At 44.3% G+C, this 18357-nt stretch overlaps 2 protein-coding genes, 1 long non-coding RNA gene and 2 other non-coding genes across 11 annotated transcripts; 1 reads left to right on the forward strand and 4 right to left on the reverse strand.

Annotated features, from left to right (window-relative positions):
- Positions 1-182: 182 nt before the first annotated feature.
- Positions 183-264, reverse strand: trnas-cga (transfer RNA serine (anticodon CGA)). Its single transcript has one exon. It is a non-coding gene; the product is annotated as a tRNA-Ser (tRNA).
- Positions 265-967: 703 nt separating this feature from the next.
- Positions 968-1049, reverse strand: trnas-cga (transfer RNA serine (anticodon CGA)). Its single transcript has one exon. It is a non-coding gene; the product is annotated as a tRNA-Ser (tRNA).
- A 1099-nt stretch (positions 1050-2148) lies between these two features.
- On the reverse strand, positions 2149-8792 carry LOC135233624 (protein regulator of cytokinesis 1-like). 5 transcript variants are annotated; one of them, XR_010323890.1, is made up of 15 exons: positions 8089-8790; positions 7614-7746; positions 7201-7323; positions 6658-6891; positions 6304-6474; positions 5895-6044; positions 5666-5816; positions 5442-5578; positions 5191-5286; positions 4460-4606; positions 4190-4285; positions 3913-4026; positions 3508-3612; positions 2958-3090; positions 2149-2813 (listed from the first exon to the last, which is right to left on the reverse strand). XR_010323890.1 is itself a non-coding variant. In XM_064297370.1 (15 exons), the coding sequence occupies exons 1-14, from the start codon at positions 8103-8105 to the stop codon at positions 3025-3027; spliced, it is 1740 nt and encodes a 579-aa protein (XP_064153440.1). In that variant the 5' UTR covers positions 8106-8791; the 3' UTR covers positions 2149-2813; positions 2994-3024. The 5 variants fall into 5 exon arrangements, 4 of the variants coding, with proteins under 4 accessions (XP_064153440.1, XP_064153439.1, XP_064153441.1 ...); XM_064297370.1 differs by having other exon boundaries at positions 2994-3090; positions 8089-8791; XM_064297369.1 differs by having other exon boundaries at positions 2149-3090; positions 5442-5574; positions 5662-5816; positions 8089-8792.
- Positions 7787-14482, forward strand: idua (alpha-L-iduronidase). Of its 3 annotated transcripts, none has more exons than XM_064297366.1 (14): positions 7787-8149; positions 10074-10214; positions 10399-10481; positions 10618-10725; positions 10901-10996; positions 11112-11314; positions 11481-11660; positions 11757-11973; positions 12296-12505; positions 12753-12874; positions 13227-13352; positions 13681-13757; positions 13876-13976; positions 14094-14482. In XM_064297366.1, exons 1-14 carry the CDS (start codon positions 8022-8024, stop codon positions 14192-14194), a joined length of 1893 nt encoding a protein of 630 aa, XP_064153436.1. In that variant the 5' UTR covers positions 7787-8021; the 3' UTR covers positions 14195-14482. The 3 variants fall into 3 exon arrangements, with proteins under 3 accessions (XP_064153436.1, XP_064153435.1, XP_064153437.1); XM_064297365.1 differs by lacking the exon at positions 7787-8149 and adding an exon at positions 9198-9613; XM_064297367.1 differs by lacking the exon at positions 7787-8149 and adding an exon at positions 9821-9841.
- An 809-nt stretch (positions 14483-15291) lies between these two features.
- Positions 15292-17475, reverse strand: LOC135233625 (uncharacterized). Its single transcript, XR_010323891.1, has 4 exons — positions 17343-17475; positions 16315-16369; positions 16057-16155; positions 15292-15496 (listed from the first exon to the last, which is right to left on the reverse strand). It is a non-coding gene; the product is annotated as an uncharacterized LOC135233625 (long non-coding RNA).
- Positions 17476-18357: the final 882 nt, after the last annotated feature.

Here is an 18357-nt window from a genome sequence, read left to right on the forward strand (position 1 = left end):
CCAAGGTGCAGTTATTGCTGGTAAAAATGGCCCCACGGTAAACCAACCTTGTTTTTTAAGATGGTTCAATGAAAGCCTGTGCATGATCAGCACTCTCTGAAACATAACACATGCACTTCTGCTAGTATGTGTCATTTCCAAGAACCCTTGTAGCCTTACGTTAGATCTTTAAAGGAGATCCACGCTGCGAGCAGGGTTCGAACCTGCGCGGGGAAACCCCATTGGATTTCGAGTCCAACGCCTTAACCTCTCGGCCATCGCAGCCCTGGCTAGCTTTGATGGTGGTTTCAAACAAAAACATCACTTTGTTTTGAAGATGATCCAAAGTACAATCTACCCCGTGGTATGTTAGGCTGACTAACTTACAGGTGCCTGGTATAGTGGTTGTCATGTCTGCTTGACAAAACAAAGCCCTTCGTTCGAACTCCAGTGACATCATGCCCTTCTCCTACAGGAGGGCCACACAGCTCCGGTCCTGGAGGGCTGGTCTGTGTACTGGTTTTGGTTCCAACCAATTACGTTAGCTTTAGTTTTCTGACATCTCTGTGAATTAAATTGGTTCACTCCTGTCCTTGAACACAGGAAAATCTTCCGGAAAATCTTGTAGTTTGTGGCTGTAGCGGGTGTTCGTACAAATGTCGGATTAAAGTATGATTGAGATATATAATTAACAGCATAATTTGGCACAAGATCCTGAAACGGATCGACTCTTGTTGTGCTCCCTTGTCTTGCAGTCAGTGTTACACACGGAGACCTACTGCATGAGATCATGTTATTCAAGAAACCTTTAGAAGACAAGAGCCAAGCTTGAACCTGCGCAGGTAAATCCCAGTGGATTTCAAGTCCAACAGCTTAACCTCTCAGCCATCATAGCCTTACAGTCAGGTGAAATGTTAGCTTGGCTCAATGAAAGCACGTGATTGATTGACATTCTGTTCACTTCCATAAGATCGTTAAAGACGACGTACGCTGCGAGCAGGGTTCGAACCTGCGCGGGGAAACCCCATTGGATTTCGAGTCCAACGCCTTAACCTCTCGGCCATCGCAGCTACAAAAACTGCACTATTGTTTGAAGATGATCCAAATTACAGTCTATATGGTGGTATGGCAGGACAGCTGGCACGCTGCACCCCTTTTCCAGCTATCTGTAGGTACAGGCCATAATGCAATCCCATGCTCACTAAACACTGTATGGCTTCTGAATTATTGTTATTATTACTGTACAGTGGAGTATCTGATCCATCAAAATACAATTTGACAATAAACACACATTCCTGTTTGAAGGTGTGTGTGTGTGTATGTGGTAAAGTGATGCTTGTGAGCAAGGGCGTTAAAGTACCTCTTTTAACCTATTTATGGCCCTGTGTTTTGCCTGATTCACAGATTCTACCCCACGACATCTTCTTGCTTGCTTATAAATTATCGGCATCTGAAATGGTGCATTATCCATGTTACCTGCTTTCTTGTGATAAAAATGAACTGTATCTGACTATCTGATGTAATTCAACCTGAAACAGACAAAAGCAATGCTGGATGGATTATTCTTATCTAACATGACTCGCTTTTTAATCACATAATGTGTGATATAAAAAGAGAGAGAGATTCTAGGCAGCTGGCCATTTCAGAGTACCTTTCTCAGTCCCAATTTCAAACTCATCAGCTTTACTTGTGCTTTAAAACAGAATGGTGATAGTGAGACAGGTATACATCTTTTTTGAGCTGTCACTGCCATCTAGTGGTGCAAAGCAGGAATGCATTTAATGGAATTTTATTGCATTTAAATGAAATGCATTCCTGCTTTGCGCCACTAGATGGCAGTGGGCAAAATAAAAGATGCAAACTATTCTTTTACGTTTACAATTAAGTATGGATTTACCTCGTCGTCATTATTTCATATTAAAATCTGATTTTGGGATTTCAGGAAACTAGAGGAACTGAAGTCTGTGATTTGAATGTAGTTTGAGTGCACAGGACCACTGGCTCCCACATATTTGGACAAAACATCTCAATGGACTGAAAAAATCATGATGACTTCATTTTTCGACAGAATTTCCTTTAACTTGTGCAGACACTTTCTAAATGTTATGCCAAAGATAAAAGAGGCAAAAGGTTCAAATTAACTTTACAAAACAGAAGTACAACGTAAAATGCAATATTTACATATTTATTTGAAAACAAAAAATGATGCAGACAGACAAAACAAATCAAGTAACAGGGTTTTCAGAAGAGAACAGCACCAATCAATGTTGCCTAAAAGAATAAAATGTATGAACACCTCTTTTCAAGGGCCAGAATACGTACAAAGACTGGAGCGTGCCCCAAGATTAAATCACAGGGTTAAAAAAGTCTGGTTCTGAGGATAAACGTAAAACATTTAAAAGCTAAATATGCCTTCTGAGCATGCGATACAAACTCTGGAAATGATGTTTAATAAAATGGTTAAAAACTAACAGCAGCAACAGAGAGCACATCTGAAAACAAAATGTTCCTTTAAAAATAATAAACGGGTTCAGGCAGCTTTCATTACTAAACCTGAGAACCTCCAGACTCTGCAGCAATTCATCCCTGTATGCTTGCTTTACTTAAGAAACAGCAAACTCCTGCAGAAGCAGCAGAGCTTTTACACACTGCTATACCACTATGACCACAATTCGGTAAAAAAAACAAAAACAAACCCCCTTTCGAATCACAATCATGACAGTCGATACACTAATTCAAAATTCACAAGTTCTCTCAAAAAAATGATCATCCCTAAAAAAGCAAAGGGTAAAATATAGGAAAGAACTGTATTTGACTGACTCGGATAAAGGCACCTCTGAACTGTATTTGACTGACTCGGATAAAGGCACCTCTGAACTGTATTTGACTGACTCGGATAAAGGCACCTCTGAACTGTATTTGACTGACTCGGATAAAGGCACCTCTGAACTGTATTTGACTGACTCGGATAAAGGCACCTCTGAACTGTATTTGACTGACTCGGATAAAGGCACTTCTGAACTGAGGAACAGCGTACGGCGGCCATCACAGGATGTCCTTGGCTGTGGAGTTGAGGATCGCGTCTCCGCTCACCTTCCTGGACAGTTCACTCTGAAACAGGAGGACACACACATGGTTAAACTCCCATAATGCAACATAATTATGCATTTCTTCATTTCTTTTTATTTTGTTCTTAGAACTGCACGCGCACACACACACACACACAAATGCCACATGCAGGCACAAACACACACACAGACCTTTTTACTTCGAGGCAAGCACATTCACCATTTTACATTTTATCTAAAAAAATTAATATTTTAAAAAAGACTGCACCTACGAACATCCCTACACACTCACTGTACTGGAGCAGTAAGAAGCATATTAAGGGCAGTTAGATTCGCACTGCTAATGCAGACAGTAAGAAGCATATGAAGGGCAGTTAGATTCGCACTGCTAATGCAGAAGTCGGTTAGCAGAAGTGAAATACTGGACTGGGGGCACCCAGAGGGCGGGAGGAGGGCTCACGGTGAACTCCGAGTAGCTGCCGACCCTCGAGTGCTTCTTTTCGCTGCTGAACTCCTGGAGGGGGGTGCGCTGGCTCACGTCCAGAGTCCTGTTCTTCTGCTGGGCCTGAGGAGGGGGGGGGCACAGGTGGGGGGGCTGACTTCAGTGTTTACACTGCTAGCGTAGGATAGCGTAAAGCTGACTCTAGTGTTTACACTGCTAGTGTAGGATAGCGTAAAGCTGACTCTAGTGTTTACACTGCTAGCGTAGGATAGCGTTAAGCTGACTCTAGTGTTTACACTGCTAGTGTAGGATAGCGTAAAGCTGACTCTAGTGTTTACACTGCTAGTGTAGGATAGCGTAAAGCTGACTTCAGTGTTTACACTGCTAGCGTAGGATAGCGTAGGGCGCTCAGTGGGCTCTTACCTTCTGAGAGGACAGTGTGGGCCTGATGGACACACTGAGGAAGGCGCTGGGGGTGCTGCTGCTGGAGCTGGACGAGCTGATGCTGTTCGTACGCAGCATTGTCTGGTTGGGCCCCTGCAGGGAGAAACAGGAGAGCAGACTGTTTCAGTTTGAAAAGCAGCCTTCAAAATGCTTAACTGAACTAATGTGCATACCATTTGGGTTTGGTAAAAGGAACTCAAATTTCATATGCAAGTATGCGGCATTGGGTTAAAATGGCGCCGTCAAGAGATGCTACCTTTCTAGTCTTGCTGGGTGTCACACCTCCACTGGCTCCAGTTTGGGATCTCTTCCCCTGAGCTTTCACTGGAGTGCTCTCTCCTTTCTTTGTCATCTGGAATTAAACCAAAATTAAACCAAATTACCCTTTTCACAGAAATCACCACTAGAGGAAATCAACATGGCCTTTGCCTTTCCACAGTAAAACAGATCACAGCAGGTTCTGTAACGCCATTTTGAACAGCCTGAACAGTGCAGGTTAAGTGGGACTCGGCTGGGCTGAACGCACGCGCTCAGTCTTCTCCTTCCCCCGCTGCAGCTGGAGCTCCTCCCACTGGCTGGTGATGCGGTCAGCGGCCCTCTCGCCCCACACCAGGAAAACCGTCCCATGATCCTTCTCCCAGGCTGCCGCCCCGCTCCTCAGCTCCTCCTCCAGCTGCCCAGGTACAGCCCCAGTATTACTCAACCCACTCAACCCATCACCATAAAACGTCACCAGTCTACCCATTACCAAAATATAAACCTCAACCACCTCAGTCTCCCTTCAACCCTCAACTCACTCTCCACCTGTGAGAACTCAGCCCACTCTCCCACCATTGAAAACCTCCCCATGATCACTTCTCCAGTGCAACCCCTACCCACTCATCTCACTCACCATTACAGCCCCAATTACCAAATCACTCAACCATCACCATTAAAAACTCAATCCACTTATCACATCACCATTAAAAACTCAACCCACTCACCCCATCACCATTATAAACTCAACCCACTCACCCCATCACCATTAAAAACTCTACCCACTCGTCACATCACCATTAAAAACTAAACATATAGCACACTTCTATATAAAGAACTCTGTTTAAAAATATTATATCAACATGCATGGTTACTGTTAAAATGGAATAATAATAACTGTAGCACACAGGAAAAAGAAAGATACTTATTGTTTGTCACTTTAGATAAAAGCATCTGCCAAATAACTGCAGTGTAATGAAAGACAGGTAAGTTCTGTGGTACCTTGGGAAGCAGCTTCTGAACTCTCACCCTCTCCTTGGCCTCTTTGAGCAGAGCGCCCCCTCTGTTGGAGAAGCGATTGGGATCGGACGCTTTTTTCTATCGGAGAGAAGGGACAGACATGGCTACATACAAGACACTGCACCTGCGCCACCTTCATAAGACCTGGTGTTATTCCACTCAAATTAAAACGGAGCGCTAAAATGTTTGCCAGCTAGCCAGGCTTTGACCTTTTCCCTTTGTACTGGCCACACCTCAAAATCGTGGAAGAGCACCCAGTTTTTGTTCCACCTCTCCACGGTTTCCAACAGGGGGCGAGCTTTCTCGTAGAAGGCCTTCACTTTCAGCAGCTCCTTGTCGTGGCGGGACAGCAGCTCCTCTGTGAAGCTACCTGCGGGTCACAGGTGAGCGGGATCACGCGCAGCAGTTTTAAAAGCAGCCAGCAGAGGGCAGTAGTGCTTGCAAGTGCGGCACTCACTGCTGCAGAAGTGGGTGTTGAAGGGCTCTCTCTGCTTGGGCCCGAACATGCACCGGTCCCACAGCGCCACCAGCTCCTGCCGAATCTTGTCGATCACCTCCTCCATCTTGGCCTTCTGCAGCAGGGCGAGCCGATCCACCTCCGTTTGCCACTGCGCGGAGATGACAGGGGTCAGAGGTCGCCAGCGCGCTTGGGCTCCACTCTGGGAAGGGAGGGAAGAGAGGCTGACCTGCGTAATCTCCTCAGACAGGGTCCTGGGGAGGGCGTCCCGAAACGCCCTCTGCTCCTGCTCCGGGCTCTCCAGCCGGGCCCACAGGCACAAGGCCTTTCCCCTCAGCTCATCTCTGAGCGCCGTGAGCGACTTTCTCTTCATCTCCAGCTGTCCAAATAATACACACACACACACACACACACACACACACACACACGTTAATCTACCTGGATCTGCTAATGTCCACAAGCAATAGCACAGATGTCCCACAGTACCACAGACGTCCGGCAATAGCACAGACGTCCCGCACTACCACAGACGTCCCGCACTACCACAGACGTCCCACGCTACCACAGACGTCCCGCACTACCACAGACGTCCCGCACTACCACAGACGTCCCGCACTACCACAGACGTCCCACGCTACCTGGCACAGCAGCAGCTGCAGGGCTTTGATGTTGTCGTGCGTGAGCAGGAAGGTGTCGGTGTCGTCACACACGGCCTCCTTCTCCAGACTGGTCTCCGGCTCGTGGCCCATCTCCGCCATGACACCCCGGATGTCCTCCCTGAGGCCCGAGAACACCAACACCCTGCTCCTCTAGGGGGCGGCAGAGGAAACAGTCCATCCATCAATCACGCTGGAAGGTAGCTCAAATCAAACTCTGATAAATACCATCATACTGGGACGCCAATGTTTGTGCACATGCAGGGCACACACATGCAGGGCACACACTGGGCACATGCAGGGCACACACACACTGGGCACACACACTGGGCACACCTTCTCCTGGCCCAGGGTGTGGATGTGCAGGCGCAGCTCCTGCAGCTGAGCGCGGGTGGGCAGGCTGCCGGGGGGGAGGTAGAAGGGCGTGGCGCTCAGCTCCTCGCACAGCTCCTCGTCCTGCTCCTGCAGGGTCCGGAGCTCCCTCAGACGCTCGCCCCGCTCCTTCTCCAGCACCTCCACCCGCAGGCGCAGGTTCTTCTCCATCTGCAGCACCGAGAGGTCATCCTCCAGCTGTGGGGCGCGAGAAATGCGTCACCGAAACGGACCACGCAACGCTAAAACCATCACACAGCGGTAAAACAATCACACAGTGCTAAAAACCGTCACACAACGCTAAAACCATCACACAGCGGTAAAACCATCACACAGCGGTAAAACCATCACGCAGCGCTAAAACCAGCACACAACGCTGAAACAATCACACAGCGGTAACACAATCACACAGCACTGAAACAATCACACAGCGTTAAAAACCATCACAAAGCGCTAAAACCATCACAATTTCTGCCTTCAGCAGAAACAAAATCAGTCTTAACTTACTTCAAAAGGTTCCACAGACATCTCCATACTCAAGATCTCCAGCTGCTTCTGGAAAGTGTTGATATTGTTTCCAATGCGTTTCTTCAAATATTCCTCCTCTGAAATCATTTGATTCAGAAGACCCTTCAAGAAAGGCCAAAACGGGAAAACATTTATTTTAGAACTAACGGTGAAATGCAGGAAATTCTTCTCAGTTGTGCAAAATAGAACATTTCCCATTCAAATTTTTTGGAGCAAGATAATCATCTAGGCTAAGCAGCAACAACAACAACAACAACAAAAACAAAGTATGAATGAAGACAAGAAAATGTTAACGTCTTCAGTGATGACAGGAGAAGGGCGAGCCGCAGCCGGCATTACTCAGACTCCGTATACATACTCTGCAGGTAATGTCAAACAAGAGCGCTTCCCACCTCAATGTGCTTCTTCACAGTCTGCATGCGCTCCACCCGCTGGTCCTCCATGATTCCGATGCTATCCCAAATGTCCGCTAGTCGTGCCATTGCCAGATTGATCCCTGACACAAGGGAAAATGCAAGAGCTTCGCTACAGATAGAGAATAAATACTAGGTTAGTCCATCGAACTTGCATTTCCCCTCAAATGAGCAGTTAACAAACCATTCATAAGTAACTATTTTATTGCCTATTTCTGACATATCGTAGGCCTATCCCGCCCCGACTTTGCTCGTACAGTTCACTTTTGATCTTAAAACGAGCTTTGCTTGCTTTTAACCCGAGATTTGATTTGACGTGTACTGCTTATTTCAACTGTTACATAGTTAACCGCAACTAAACGCAAAAGTATCGTCTCGAAATCGTTAATGGTACACATCATCTGGTCTGTAACAAAACTAATCAAGTTAATGAATCAGTGCTCGTGCCCCTTACCTCTTCCGACCAGGCATAATAATAAGCGCCCGATCAAACGCTGCGATGGACGACAAACAAGGTAACTAATCTTCAGCGAAGAAAATATTTGGTAAACTTCTTATTGGTTTTCCCGGGCCGCTTTGCAGGCTGAAATGTTCCCAGTAGTCTACTGATCAGAGTTGTACGGTTGTCTCCGAGAAACTGGCACCTTTCTTTCAGCTTATTAACTGAAATTCTAAATGTTTGCTTCTTTCCGATCACGTCGACATCAAGGTGATTGGCTCAGGGATGTCTCCACCTGCTGAACAATAGTACGACATAAAACCGGCGATCTGCTGATTGGGATGATGCGCGCAGAGATCTGCTCGTGCGTGCATGATTACAGGGGAAATATCCGTTAATACACATTGAGCATCATCCTAACCACATCATGCCAAAGCATTGTTGGTGACCGTAGCCTATGCATCCCTTTTTGGCTGCAGTCTACCCGTTTGCAACTTGAATACGCTGGCTCCTCGAACATGACAGTGACTTCAGTTTGCTTTGGTTTAACTGAGTGAAACTCTTCCCACACTGTCTGGGAGAAGTGGGCAAGATGTCACCCTGTTGCTCTTCGCCGGTGGTCGTGCTATCCCATGGAACGCTGTATCTTTGGAACTCAGGGCATTTCCAGAATCTGCGTTTTACACTGATTCACTCGCGTTCTGATCAAAGCCGTTTTAGCCCTAATATGTAAGCTCACAAAAAATAAATGAATTATTAATTCAAAATTACAAGCATTCAAAATTAAAGCCAGAATGCGTTCTTTTTTGTTTTTAGCATAACATCTTAAAGGCAAGCTTCATTTTTTGGATACTTCTCAATAAGAAAATGTTGAAAAACACCACAGAGAAAAATTTGAAGCAGGGCACGACTTGTTCTACAGGTGTTAAGTGTTTCTGGAAAATGCAATTTTTCACAGCAGTCAAGAAGAACAAGAGACCAAAATGCACAGAGATGTGCATTTGCGATAATGTTTCGTTATTTTTGGTTAACAATGCGGAAAAATAAATTCTGGCTTTTATTTTGATTTTATTTCTGCCCTGTCTATATCGAGAAATGTGCGACAAGCTCGAGCTAAAAGTTGTGAGCCTGTCACATGACCGGGTCACCTGATCAAGAAAGCAAACGAGCCTAAATAGATCGAATGCGTGTTTTCCGAGATTTGTTGTAGCTGTTGTTTACGTTTCAGTCCATAATGAATAAGTTTTTCTTTGGCTTGTGTAGAGAACGCAATCCGTTTTTAAAAAGTATAATATGAATGCATTGACAAATATACGTGTAAAGGAGACACCGTTTCTGATCAGATCACGCTAGTTGCTACAGTCTCAAATCAGCGCACTTTCAGCATGGAAGTGATACAGCATAACATTGAATTGCTACTGCTGTTTTCGGTATTGTTTTCAACATATCCGAATACTTCCGGCACTTCTTTCGTGATCACTGTGGACGCAAAAACTCCACTGAGGGATCTGAAACATTTTTGGAGGAGCACAGGGTTTTGGTAGGTTAGCTTTCCAGATGCATCTCTATTGCCAACCGTTGGCGTCTTTGTGGCTGCATTTTAAAGTGTCACTAATCGAGCCAGGCTGTCTGGAATCAAATCTCGTCTGTCTGTGGCAACTCGCTCGAGCAGTTCTGCAGTATCGAACCGGCCCCATAGAGCAAGACTGACTTCTCTGCTCAGTTGGACGTTCGTATTCTGCCACATCAGCTAGACTGCGCATAAATGGTACTTTTCCCGATGTGGGCAGACAGCAGCTTGAAAAGGAGCTGTGTTTTTTATTCCATACTTCTAAGCGATAATGGAACATACATATGGAGTGATGTCACTTTATTCTCTTGACATATGGGCACTTGGTTTTTTAAGCTGTTATTGATGATTAATAATTGCATTTAAAAAACTTGTTGTTTAAGCTGTGAGCCCTCCGTAAAAGTGTTCTGGTGTGCGTTTCCTTCCTCAGCCCTCCTCTTCCTCACACGCGTGCAGACCAGTATGACCTGAGCAGGGACGAGCAGCTGAACATGGCCTATGTGGGTTCGGTTCCCCACAGGGGGCTCGAGCAGGTTCGGATCCACTGGCTGATGGAGCTCCTCACAGCTCGGTAAGTGCAGGAGCTCCAGAGCTCCGGGTGATTCTGAAGTGATGGGCTTTCGGTCCTGAACTACATTCTCCACCGAGAGTGAAACTGGAAGCAGTATTGCTGCCTTACAGTTTGGCTGTACTGTCATCATAATTTTAATTTTTCGTGTTTAATGAATGAATCCTTTTGTGCAATGTCTTCGCAGAGTTGTAAATGGAGTACCCCATTACAACTTTACAAAGTTGGACCAACTGATAGATCTCCTGTGGCAAAACGGACTTAGACCAGGTAACGTTGGCCTTGGAAGACATTTTTGATCTCACATCCAGGTGCTTACAACAAAATGTGTGCACCTGACCTCTTAACTTTTGACTTTTGGGTGTGTTCATTCATTTTGAAACAACATTTTATGTGTGTTTTTCAGGTTTTGAGCTGATGGGCAGTGTGTCCAACTACTTCACTGACTTTGAAGATAAGCAGCAGGTGGTGGAATGGAGAAAGCTGGTTTGTCATACTGCAAAGAGATATATCGGTGGGTTCACCATGGCAACATGCTGTAGATTGATCTGGATTCTGGATTTTCCCTCTCATGTCTAATGATGTGGATCACTTGAAGTGCACGTTGAGTTTTCTTCCTTCCTTTGACACCTTATTGTGTCTGCTGCCCATGTCTGTCCTACTGACGCAACGTTCACGCTTGCTTGTAGAGAAATACGGCCTCGGGTATGTCTCTCAGTGGAACTTTGAAACCTGGAATGAACCGAACAATCATGACTTCGACAACGTGACCATGTCAATTCAAGGTAAACTCTGAAATGCCAAATGGCTTTGTGAACTTGGAATAACTGTAAAACTTGAACAACTGTATTGCATTTTTTTACAATATACAGTACAATATTGTATCTGTGATCTCCTCAGGGTTCTTAAATTATTACGATGCCTGTTCTGAGGGGCTACGGGACGCCAGCCCCGCGTTGCGTTTTGGGGGCCCAGGGGACTCCTGCCACACGCCCCCCCATTCCCCATACTGCTGGGCCATGCTGGAGCACTGCCACAATGGCACCAACTTCTTCACCGGGGAGACGGGCGTGCGGCTCGACTACATCGCCCTCCACAAGAAGGTACTGCACCTCTCGGAAAAAGCAGGTCTTATACTGCAGCTCTCAGGTGCAAAATATAAGAAATACAATTCACTCAATGTGTTGAGACATTGTATTTCTGTATTTATATGTTTCCATGTCTCCATGGAGACTTGTACTGAGAGAGCTTTTTTTTTTTTTTTTTCAGGGAGGTGGCGGGTCCCTTCCCATCATGCTGCAGGAAATTGAGACGGTTCGGGAGATCCAGGAGCGCTTCCCCCGCTTCCGATCCACACCGGTGTTCAACGACGAGGCGGACCCGCTGGTGGGCTGGTCCAGGCCCCAGACCTGGAGGGCGGACGTGACGTACGCAGCCATGGCACTGAAGGTGAGGAGGGGAAGAGTGCCCTTTACCGTCAAGAGATTAAGATTCTGAAATCTTAGTGCACAATATACACGTATTATTATTATTATTATTATTTAGGTGATCTCCCAGCATCAGAACCAGCTCATGGCTGACGCTAACAGCACCATAAACTACGCCCTGCTGAGCAACGACAACGCCTTCCTCAGCTACCACCCGCACCAGTTCACCCAGCGCACCCTGACCGCACGTTTCCAGGTCAACAACACCCGCCCGCCGCACGTCCAGCTGCTGCGGAAGCCCGTCCTGACTGCGTTTGGGCTCCTGGCGCTGCTAGGTGACTGTCCCAACATTTTTTAACTTCTGGTTGTTCCTGCTACATCATCTTTTCTTTATAGACTAATGCTGTTTCACTTTGTAGGCACTGTGGTTTTCTTCTGTGCAGAATTGTACAAAGACCAGGACTACTGAATCTGACCTAATTAGTGATCTAATAATATATATTAAACATGGACTCTGGTTCACAAACAACCAGTTTATTTTTTAAACAGGAGAGGAACGACTTGATCATATAACCATTTTCAGACTGAAACACTGGAGGGCGCTGTGGGGCTGCAGTACGTTCCCAGGGGAATAATAACGTTCTGTCTCATCCACAGGAGAAAGGCAGGTGTTTGCGCAGGTTTCAGCAGGGGGGAACTTGGAGGATGACACGGTGGGTGTCCTGGCCAGCGTCCATGAGCCCCTGGTACCTGGGACCTCAGACAGCTGGCAGGCCACAGTACTGATCTACAGCAGCATGGACAACCGAACCTCAGCCTCTACCAACGATGTCACCGTCCAGCTCAATGGCTTCTCCGGTCAGAAGGGTGAGAGATTCATACGCTGTTATTCTTTTCACTGCAAACATTCAAAACGCATTATCTTTAGGAAGATTAACTTTTCTATCTGAGCGATGGTGTCACAACAAAACTATGTAATTTTCTCATATTGCTGAGCATAGAAAGCATTTGATGAGCAATACAGCGACTGTTCGTCCAGCATTTTTGCTCGTGTTAATAGAAGGATCCGGTAATCCTGGAGGCCAGTGTAACTGCTTCATGTTCGGTTTTGCAGGCCTGGTGTATGTCACGTACTACCTGGACAACAACGCCACCAGCCCCTATCAGCTGTGGGAGAGCTTTGGAAGCCCAGACTTCCCCACAGCAGAGCAGTTCAGGGAGCTGAGGAGGCAGGAGGTACGGTACAGCGAGCGGGCACTAACTCCGTTTCCCTGCAGGGAGATTTAACCAGGGGGATTACACGTTTTACAGGCATTAGTCCACTCATCACTTATGCGGAAAAAGTGAGCGTTAAACAAATACAAGTGACTCTTTCCAGGGAAAAAGAAACAGGAAATGCACACCTCTCGCTCTGTAACAGTTATTATTATGCTGTCTGTGCTGTGTGTCTCAGAAGGCCACTGTAGGCACCGGTGGAGCTAAGGGGTGTAACATGGAATACATTCTCAGGGACTAGCAGGTGTGTGTGTGCGTCTCTCAATCTCACTCTTTCTCTCTCTCTCACACACACACACACACACGCACACAGGATGCCCGGGTGGCTGGACCTTTGCCCTTCCCGTCTGAAGGCACGCTGTCGCTGAAAGTGGTGCTTCCGGTGCCTTCCATCCTCCTGGTGCACGTGTGTGCGCTGGCTGCTGCTCAGCCCGACCAGGTGAGTGGAGAAAGGCTTCCACAACTGTCGGAATTGTGGGTAAATGCTCCCAGAATGGTCTAACCTGTTTGGAGTCTTTACAAATGTGCGATGACTTTATTTTAATAGTGCAGATTTTAGGAAATTATAGCTGCCTTTAGCTCAGAAATTCAACTCCAAAGGTCAATATTAAATGAACTTATTTATTGTTATTGTTTATTACTGCATATGATATTGTGTGTTCACTCCATTTACGGTGTCTTTTTTTATCATGCTAATAATGCAACTTCAAAAAAAATGGTTTGTGAGTCTACAAGTTATGTCTTCAGTCTAATTCCTCCCATCCTAGGTAAATGGTTTGAACTTCATTGCCGTCACCCAAGGCCAAGTTCTGATAACGTGGAGCGATCATTGCGTTAATTCCAAGTTAGTATTAATTGCATTCAAACCTCTGATTGTTTAAGCAAACATGCACTTGACAAAGTTCAAATTGAAAGCATCCATTTATTGACCAGCCTTGTGGCCTGTCTGTTTTTCTTCAAAGATGTATAATAACCTATGAAGTAGAATTTTCCAATGGCCAGAACATGTTCCAAAGGATAAATTCTCAAGATACCATTTTTACATCGTATGTGTTTAGCCCAGGTAAGAATGCAAAGTTGATTATACATCAAAAAAATGATTTGCTGTAGTACTCATTTGAAACTCATAGTTTCATAGTTTGCACGTTGCTGATGGTAGACATTTGTCATTTCCTCACAGAAAACTTGGACGTTTGTGGGTTCTACAGAGTTCGAGCTGTGGATTACTGGGGAAGATCTGGAGAATATTCTCAGATTAAAAAGTACTCTGAAGAGTGCTGATCAGTTCGGTACTAATTACAGACTTCGGTGCTGAAAGGTACTCGTATTGTGTAAATATACATATTTTTATTTTAAAGTTCTGGGTGTTATGCCAGAAGTGCCCCAGGGAATTCCATTGCAATACTGAAATTTTATAACGAGTGGCAAATCGCTTGTGTGTACGTGCAACCAAATTGCTCTCCTGAGTTCAATTTTCAAAGATGCATTTATAAATGTTCGGAGAACAACACTAGGAACCTTTAAAAACTTTTATAATTTTCTAAAATTAAAAAATATTCTCAGAATCTCTATTATTGCTGTTTTTTTTAATGACACATGGAACACTAAACATGACTTTTTCAGAAAAGCTTTGTGAAAGAGGGCCAGTGTTCTGACACTGAAGCAGGTCATATAACAGGCAGGGTCAAGCCCCAACTCCATGCATGTCCTATTCAGAGATTTCATTCATTTTGGATTTGATAATGGCTTACTTTAATTTTTGCAACATTTGTATAGCTTGATTAAATAATAATAGTACATTTTTGTGATCTACGTTTAGAGCTATTGGTAAATACAGTATTGCATATCCTTAGGATTTATTTAACCTGGATCCAGAAATATCAATATTGAATGTCTCTAGTGTTTAAGGCAGATTATTTCATTCTTAAATCTTTAACTCCATCTGTGCTCCAGTGTGTACTGGATCAAGGTTCCATACAACAGAGTGATGGAGGATTATGTCATAGCCCTGGGATGAAAAGTCATTTGTTTTGAATCCTTATGATTTAAAGATAAACAAAAATGATAGTATTTTCAGATGATCCCCTTGTAATTGTTCTCTCTAATCTTCTGAAACAAGGACACGGAAAGGAAAACCTGGTGGGAGGGGCACCTGAGAAAATTCTGACTCATTTATCAAAGAAATTATCCCATTTTCGTAACGCCTGTTCTACTGTACAGAATGTACTGCACACAATTAGGCAGCCGCGTTCTGGTTCATGTCCCTCCCTCAGAAACTGGTTTCCCTCAAAGATTCTGCTTCTTGCCAGAATGACGCACCAGTCAGTGATTGTGCCAATTACTGATTGTACTGCAGAAATAAGGAAGGGACAAACAGGTTTCTTTAACCTCGGATGATCACACCCTTTTAATCAGACACACCCTCTTTCAATGTGACAGAGGCGGGAAAAATGAAGAACATAATATTGGAAAATATGAATATACATGGAGAAAACTGAGAAAGCAGAAAGAGGATACATATTTATTGAAATATAAATTATATTGATCCAGTGGTGATTTATTTCAGGATGGTGTCTTCATTGGCTGTTGAAAAAGCAGAGAGTTGGCCATCACATACAGCAATAACACTTCTTCACAATATGCATTCATCACTAAGCTAATGCCAAAATCATCTCTTCAAGCCATTCTCTTGAGGTCCACTGAAGCAAAAATACCCATATAAAATGCAAAACATCCACAACACCCACAAAATAAATGACTATATAAAGGCTCCAAATCATTAACAAGTGTGAGATCTAACTGACAGTGACCTTTATTTAAGCTTCAAATCTGTTCCCCAAGGTGCAGTGTATTTATGTTTCTGCTCTCAGTGATATAGTTATTTTCTGTAATGAGCTGTAAACAAAACTACTCATTTCTAATTCCAAAACTTAAATAACAAACTGCATTTATTCTTGCAGGAAAATATTAATATGCAAATGAACATTTGCTACAGTATTTGTCTGATTTCATACAGTATTGTAAGGTATGCAGCTACTCTTTATTACAGATTAATAAATATATTGTGCACATGCAGGAACACAGGTAAACAGGGATGGCAGATTTAGTAAGGGTTATGTGGTACGGAAGGTTCCAGACCCTACCTTCTGCCAGCTCCTTGGCGATGCGCTCCTGTTCCTCTCTCACCTTCTTCTCCGCCTCCTCTACCCTCCTCTCCTCCTCAGCGATGGGCTTAAGGTGGTCTGAGAATCACACCACAACAGACACAATGAAGGGGAAGACGTAATATTCATTATTTTCTTTATTTTACTTACCGGCCCACAAAATAGCAGAACATTCGTTATTTTACTCACTAAAAGTAAGCCTGCGGGTTGATAATCACAACTGACATTGCGACTCACCATATCTCCTTTTCCCGTAGATGATCCCAACCAGCAAGGCTGACCACCTCGCTGTCTGGAATTAGAAGTAGAAATTATGTAATATGCAAGAAAGCATGTAAACTGCACAGCAAACATCCCAGGGTAAACACACCACATAAATTTGTGCAAGTTACACAATTTCATTCTGTATTCTGACAGAAGCACTGATGGGCAGGGGATAGAACACCTGTGCGGATCAGACGATATGTAGATGATGCAGGCTTCTGAGCCTCCTACTCCAGAGAATACAGTCTGGGGTATTCCTCTGTGTAATGTTACTATTTTTGCTTTAAGTCCGAACTCCAGAACACCAAACAGAGGGGCCACGCGTTGTACTGATTCTGAACTAAAATTATGAAATTATTTCAGCTTCTAGGTCATCATATTCATTTCCTAATATCACAGTCTCTATTGTGGAGGGCAAGTCCCACTTGAGCATGGACACTCAAATCTGGACCTCAAATTGTGCACCCCTGCCCACATACAATCTAGTCAAGACTACTTGAGAATAAAACAAAATAATTAAAATAAAACCTTCCATGGTTCAAGCTGCAATGCAGACCTAAAAGTAGCTAGAAATAACCTCGACCTTTGTTAAGCGTTGTAAAACCCAATTGTAAGATTAACCAAATACTTCAGAAACTCCTTCAGAAAGCTCGTAAGGCCTTACAAGCTCGGTAGTCAGTTAATATTAGACAATTTCCAGTTTACTATAAATGTTGACGGCAAATATGGAGTCCAAGATAGATAGCTAACGCTGACAGTGACCTTCATGCACGCCGCACAGAGCAGGCACATTGAAAATAGGTTTTTTTTTTTACTTAAGCTGGCCATTAGCGTTACCATATAGCTAGAACTGCTAACGGTGTGGCGATCGACTTTGAGATAGACAACGTTCAATTTGCCTACAACAACCCGCAACTTCGACTGATCAATAACTACAAAGAGTTAATATTGTAGTAAACAATTTATTTATTACTTACAAGCTGAAACTTGAAAGCATTTACCTTAATGAGTGGTGAGACTTGCACTGGAGGAACCATTTTGCAGAAGGACAGTAGAAGGTTGTGACGCAGAACGCATCACGGATATTATGTAATTCTTCTTCTGCTTCCCATTTCAGACTGGTTGGTTGCCATATGTAAAATTGCTGCCTCCTGCAGTCCGGAATGTGAATTACAGCTTATTACACACTTGCCGCTTCATGGAAAGGTGTCAGTCGATGGAGGCTATGAAACTAAGCACTGCTTTTACTAATTACATGTTGATTCTCCATCGTGACTGCCTGTATTCCTTATTACACCCCACGAGGACACGTTTTATTGTTTCTGGCGATCCACACACTCCACACAAGTGCAGCGCTTTCCAGTACGTTCCAATAGATCGCATGCCAATCCACAGTGCCCAAATCTGTTCATGACTAGTTGGTCCTTGATTCCTGTCTCTGACTGCTTTATCAAATGCTAAGTTACACCAAGGAACGCTTACTCCCTGTTTACAAATGGCTGATTCAGCAAAATTTGAGCAAAAAGAAGGTTAGGGTAGAGGGCGAACTGCATGATTCAGCATGAAGAAGGTTGGGGTAGAGGGCAAACTGGTTGTGACATAAGCTTCCTAACAGGAAGTGATTATGCCCCCAGAGGCCATCCAGCAGAGGATTAGGGCTCGCAGTAATAACCATCCAGATGCCAAACAGAAATCATCCGTAGGAAATCTGTATCTAAAGAACAATAACTAGAGATTAACATGGTTCATTTTTATATGAAGCACTCGGAGATTTCTGAAAGCCAATAGGTCAAAACCCTGGCAAGCTTATATCATTTATCATGTGCAAGAGCACCCATATTAACACCCATAACTCATATGTAAAGTGTAAATTTACAAAAATGTACAAATTAAGTCTATAAAAAGCACAGGTATGCATGCTCCAGAGGTATGTACAGTACTTGCTATAGCGAGTAGTTGTAGAGCAATTTATTTGTATTCCGCATACAAAATTTGTTTTGACTCGGTCTGTGCTGA

This window comes from Anguilla rostrata, chromosome 10, assembly GCF_018555375.3.
Source record: "Anguilla rostrata isolate EN2019 chromosome 10, ASM1855537v3, whole genome shotgun sequence".
In the NCBI taxonomy this organism is placed as follows: Eukaryota; Metazoa; Chordata; class Actinopteri; order Anguilliformes; family Anguillidae; genus Anguilla; species Anguilla rostrata.

Excerpts from the sequence above, each read along its gene's own strand:
- LOC135233624 (XM_064297369.1), bottom strand. Across the intron at positions 4,607-5,190 it reads TTCAGAAGCTGCTTCCCAAG|CTGGAGGAGGAGCTGAGGAG; the intron begins GTACCACAGAAC and ends GTACCTGGGCAG. Across the intron at positions 4,286-4,459 it reads GGAAGGAGAAGACTGAGCGC|ATGACAAAGAAAGGAGAGAG; the intron begins GTGCGTTCAGCC and ends GTTTAATTCCAG.
- idua (XM_064297365.1), top strand. The coding sequence starts at position 9,459 with ATGGAAGTGATACAGCATAACATTGAATTGCTACTGCTGTTTTCGGTA. Across the intron at positions 9,614-10,073 it reads TGGAGGAGCACAGGGTTTTG|CCCTCCTCTTCCTCACACGC; the intron begins GTAGGTTAGCTT and ends TTCCTTCCTCAG. Across the intron at positions 11,315-11,480 it reads ACATCGCCCTCCACAAGAAG|GGAGGTGGCGGGTCCCTTCC; the intron begins GTACTGCACCTC and ends TTTTTTTTTCAG.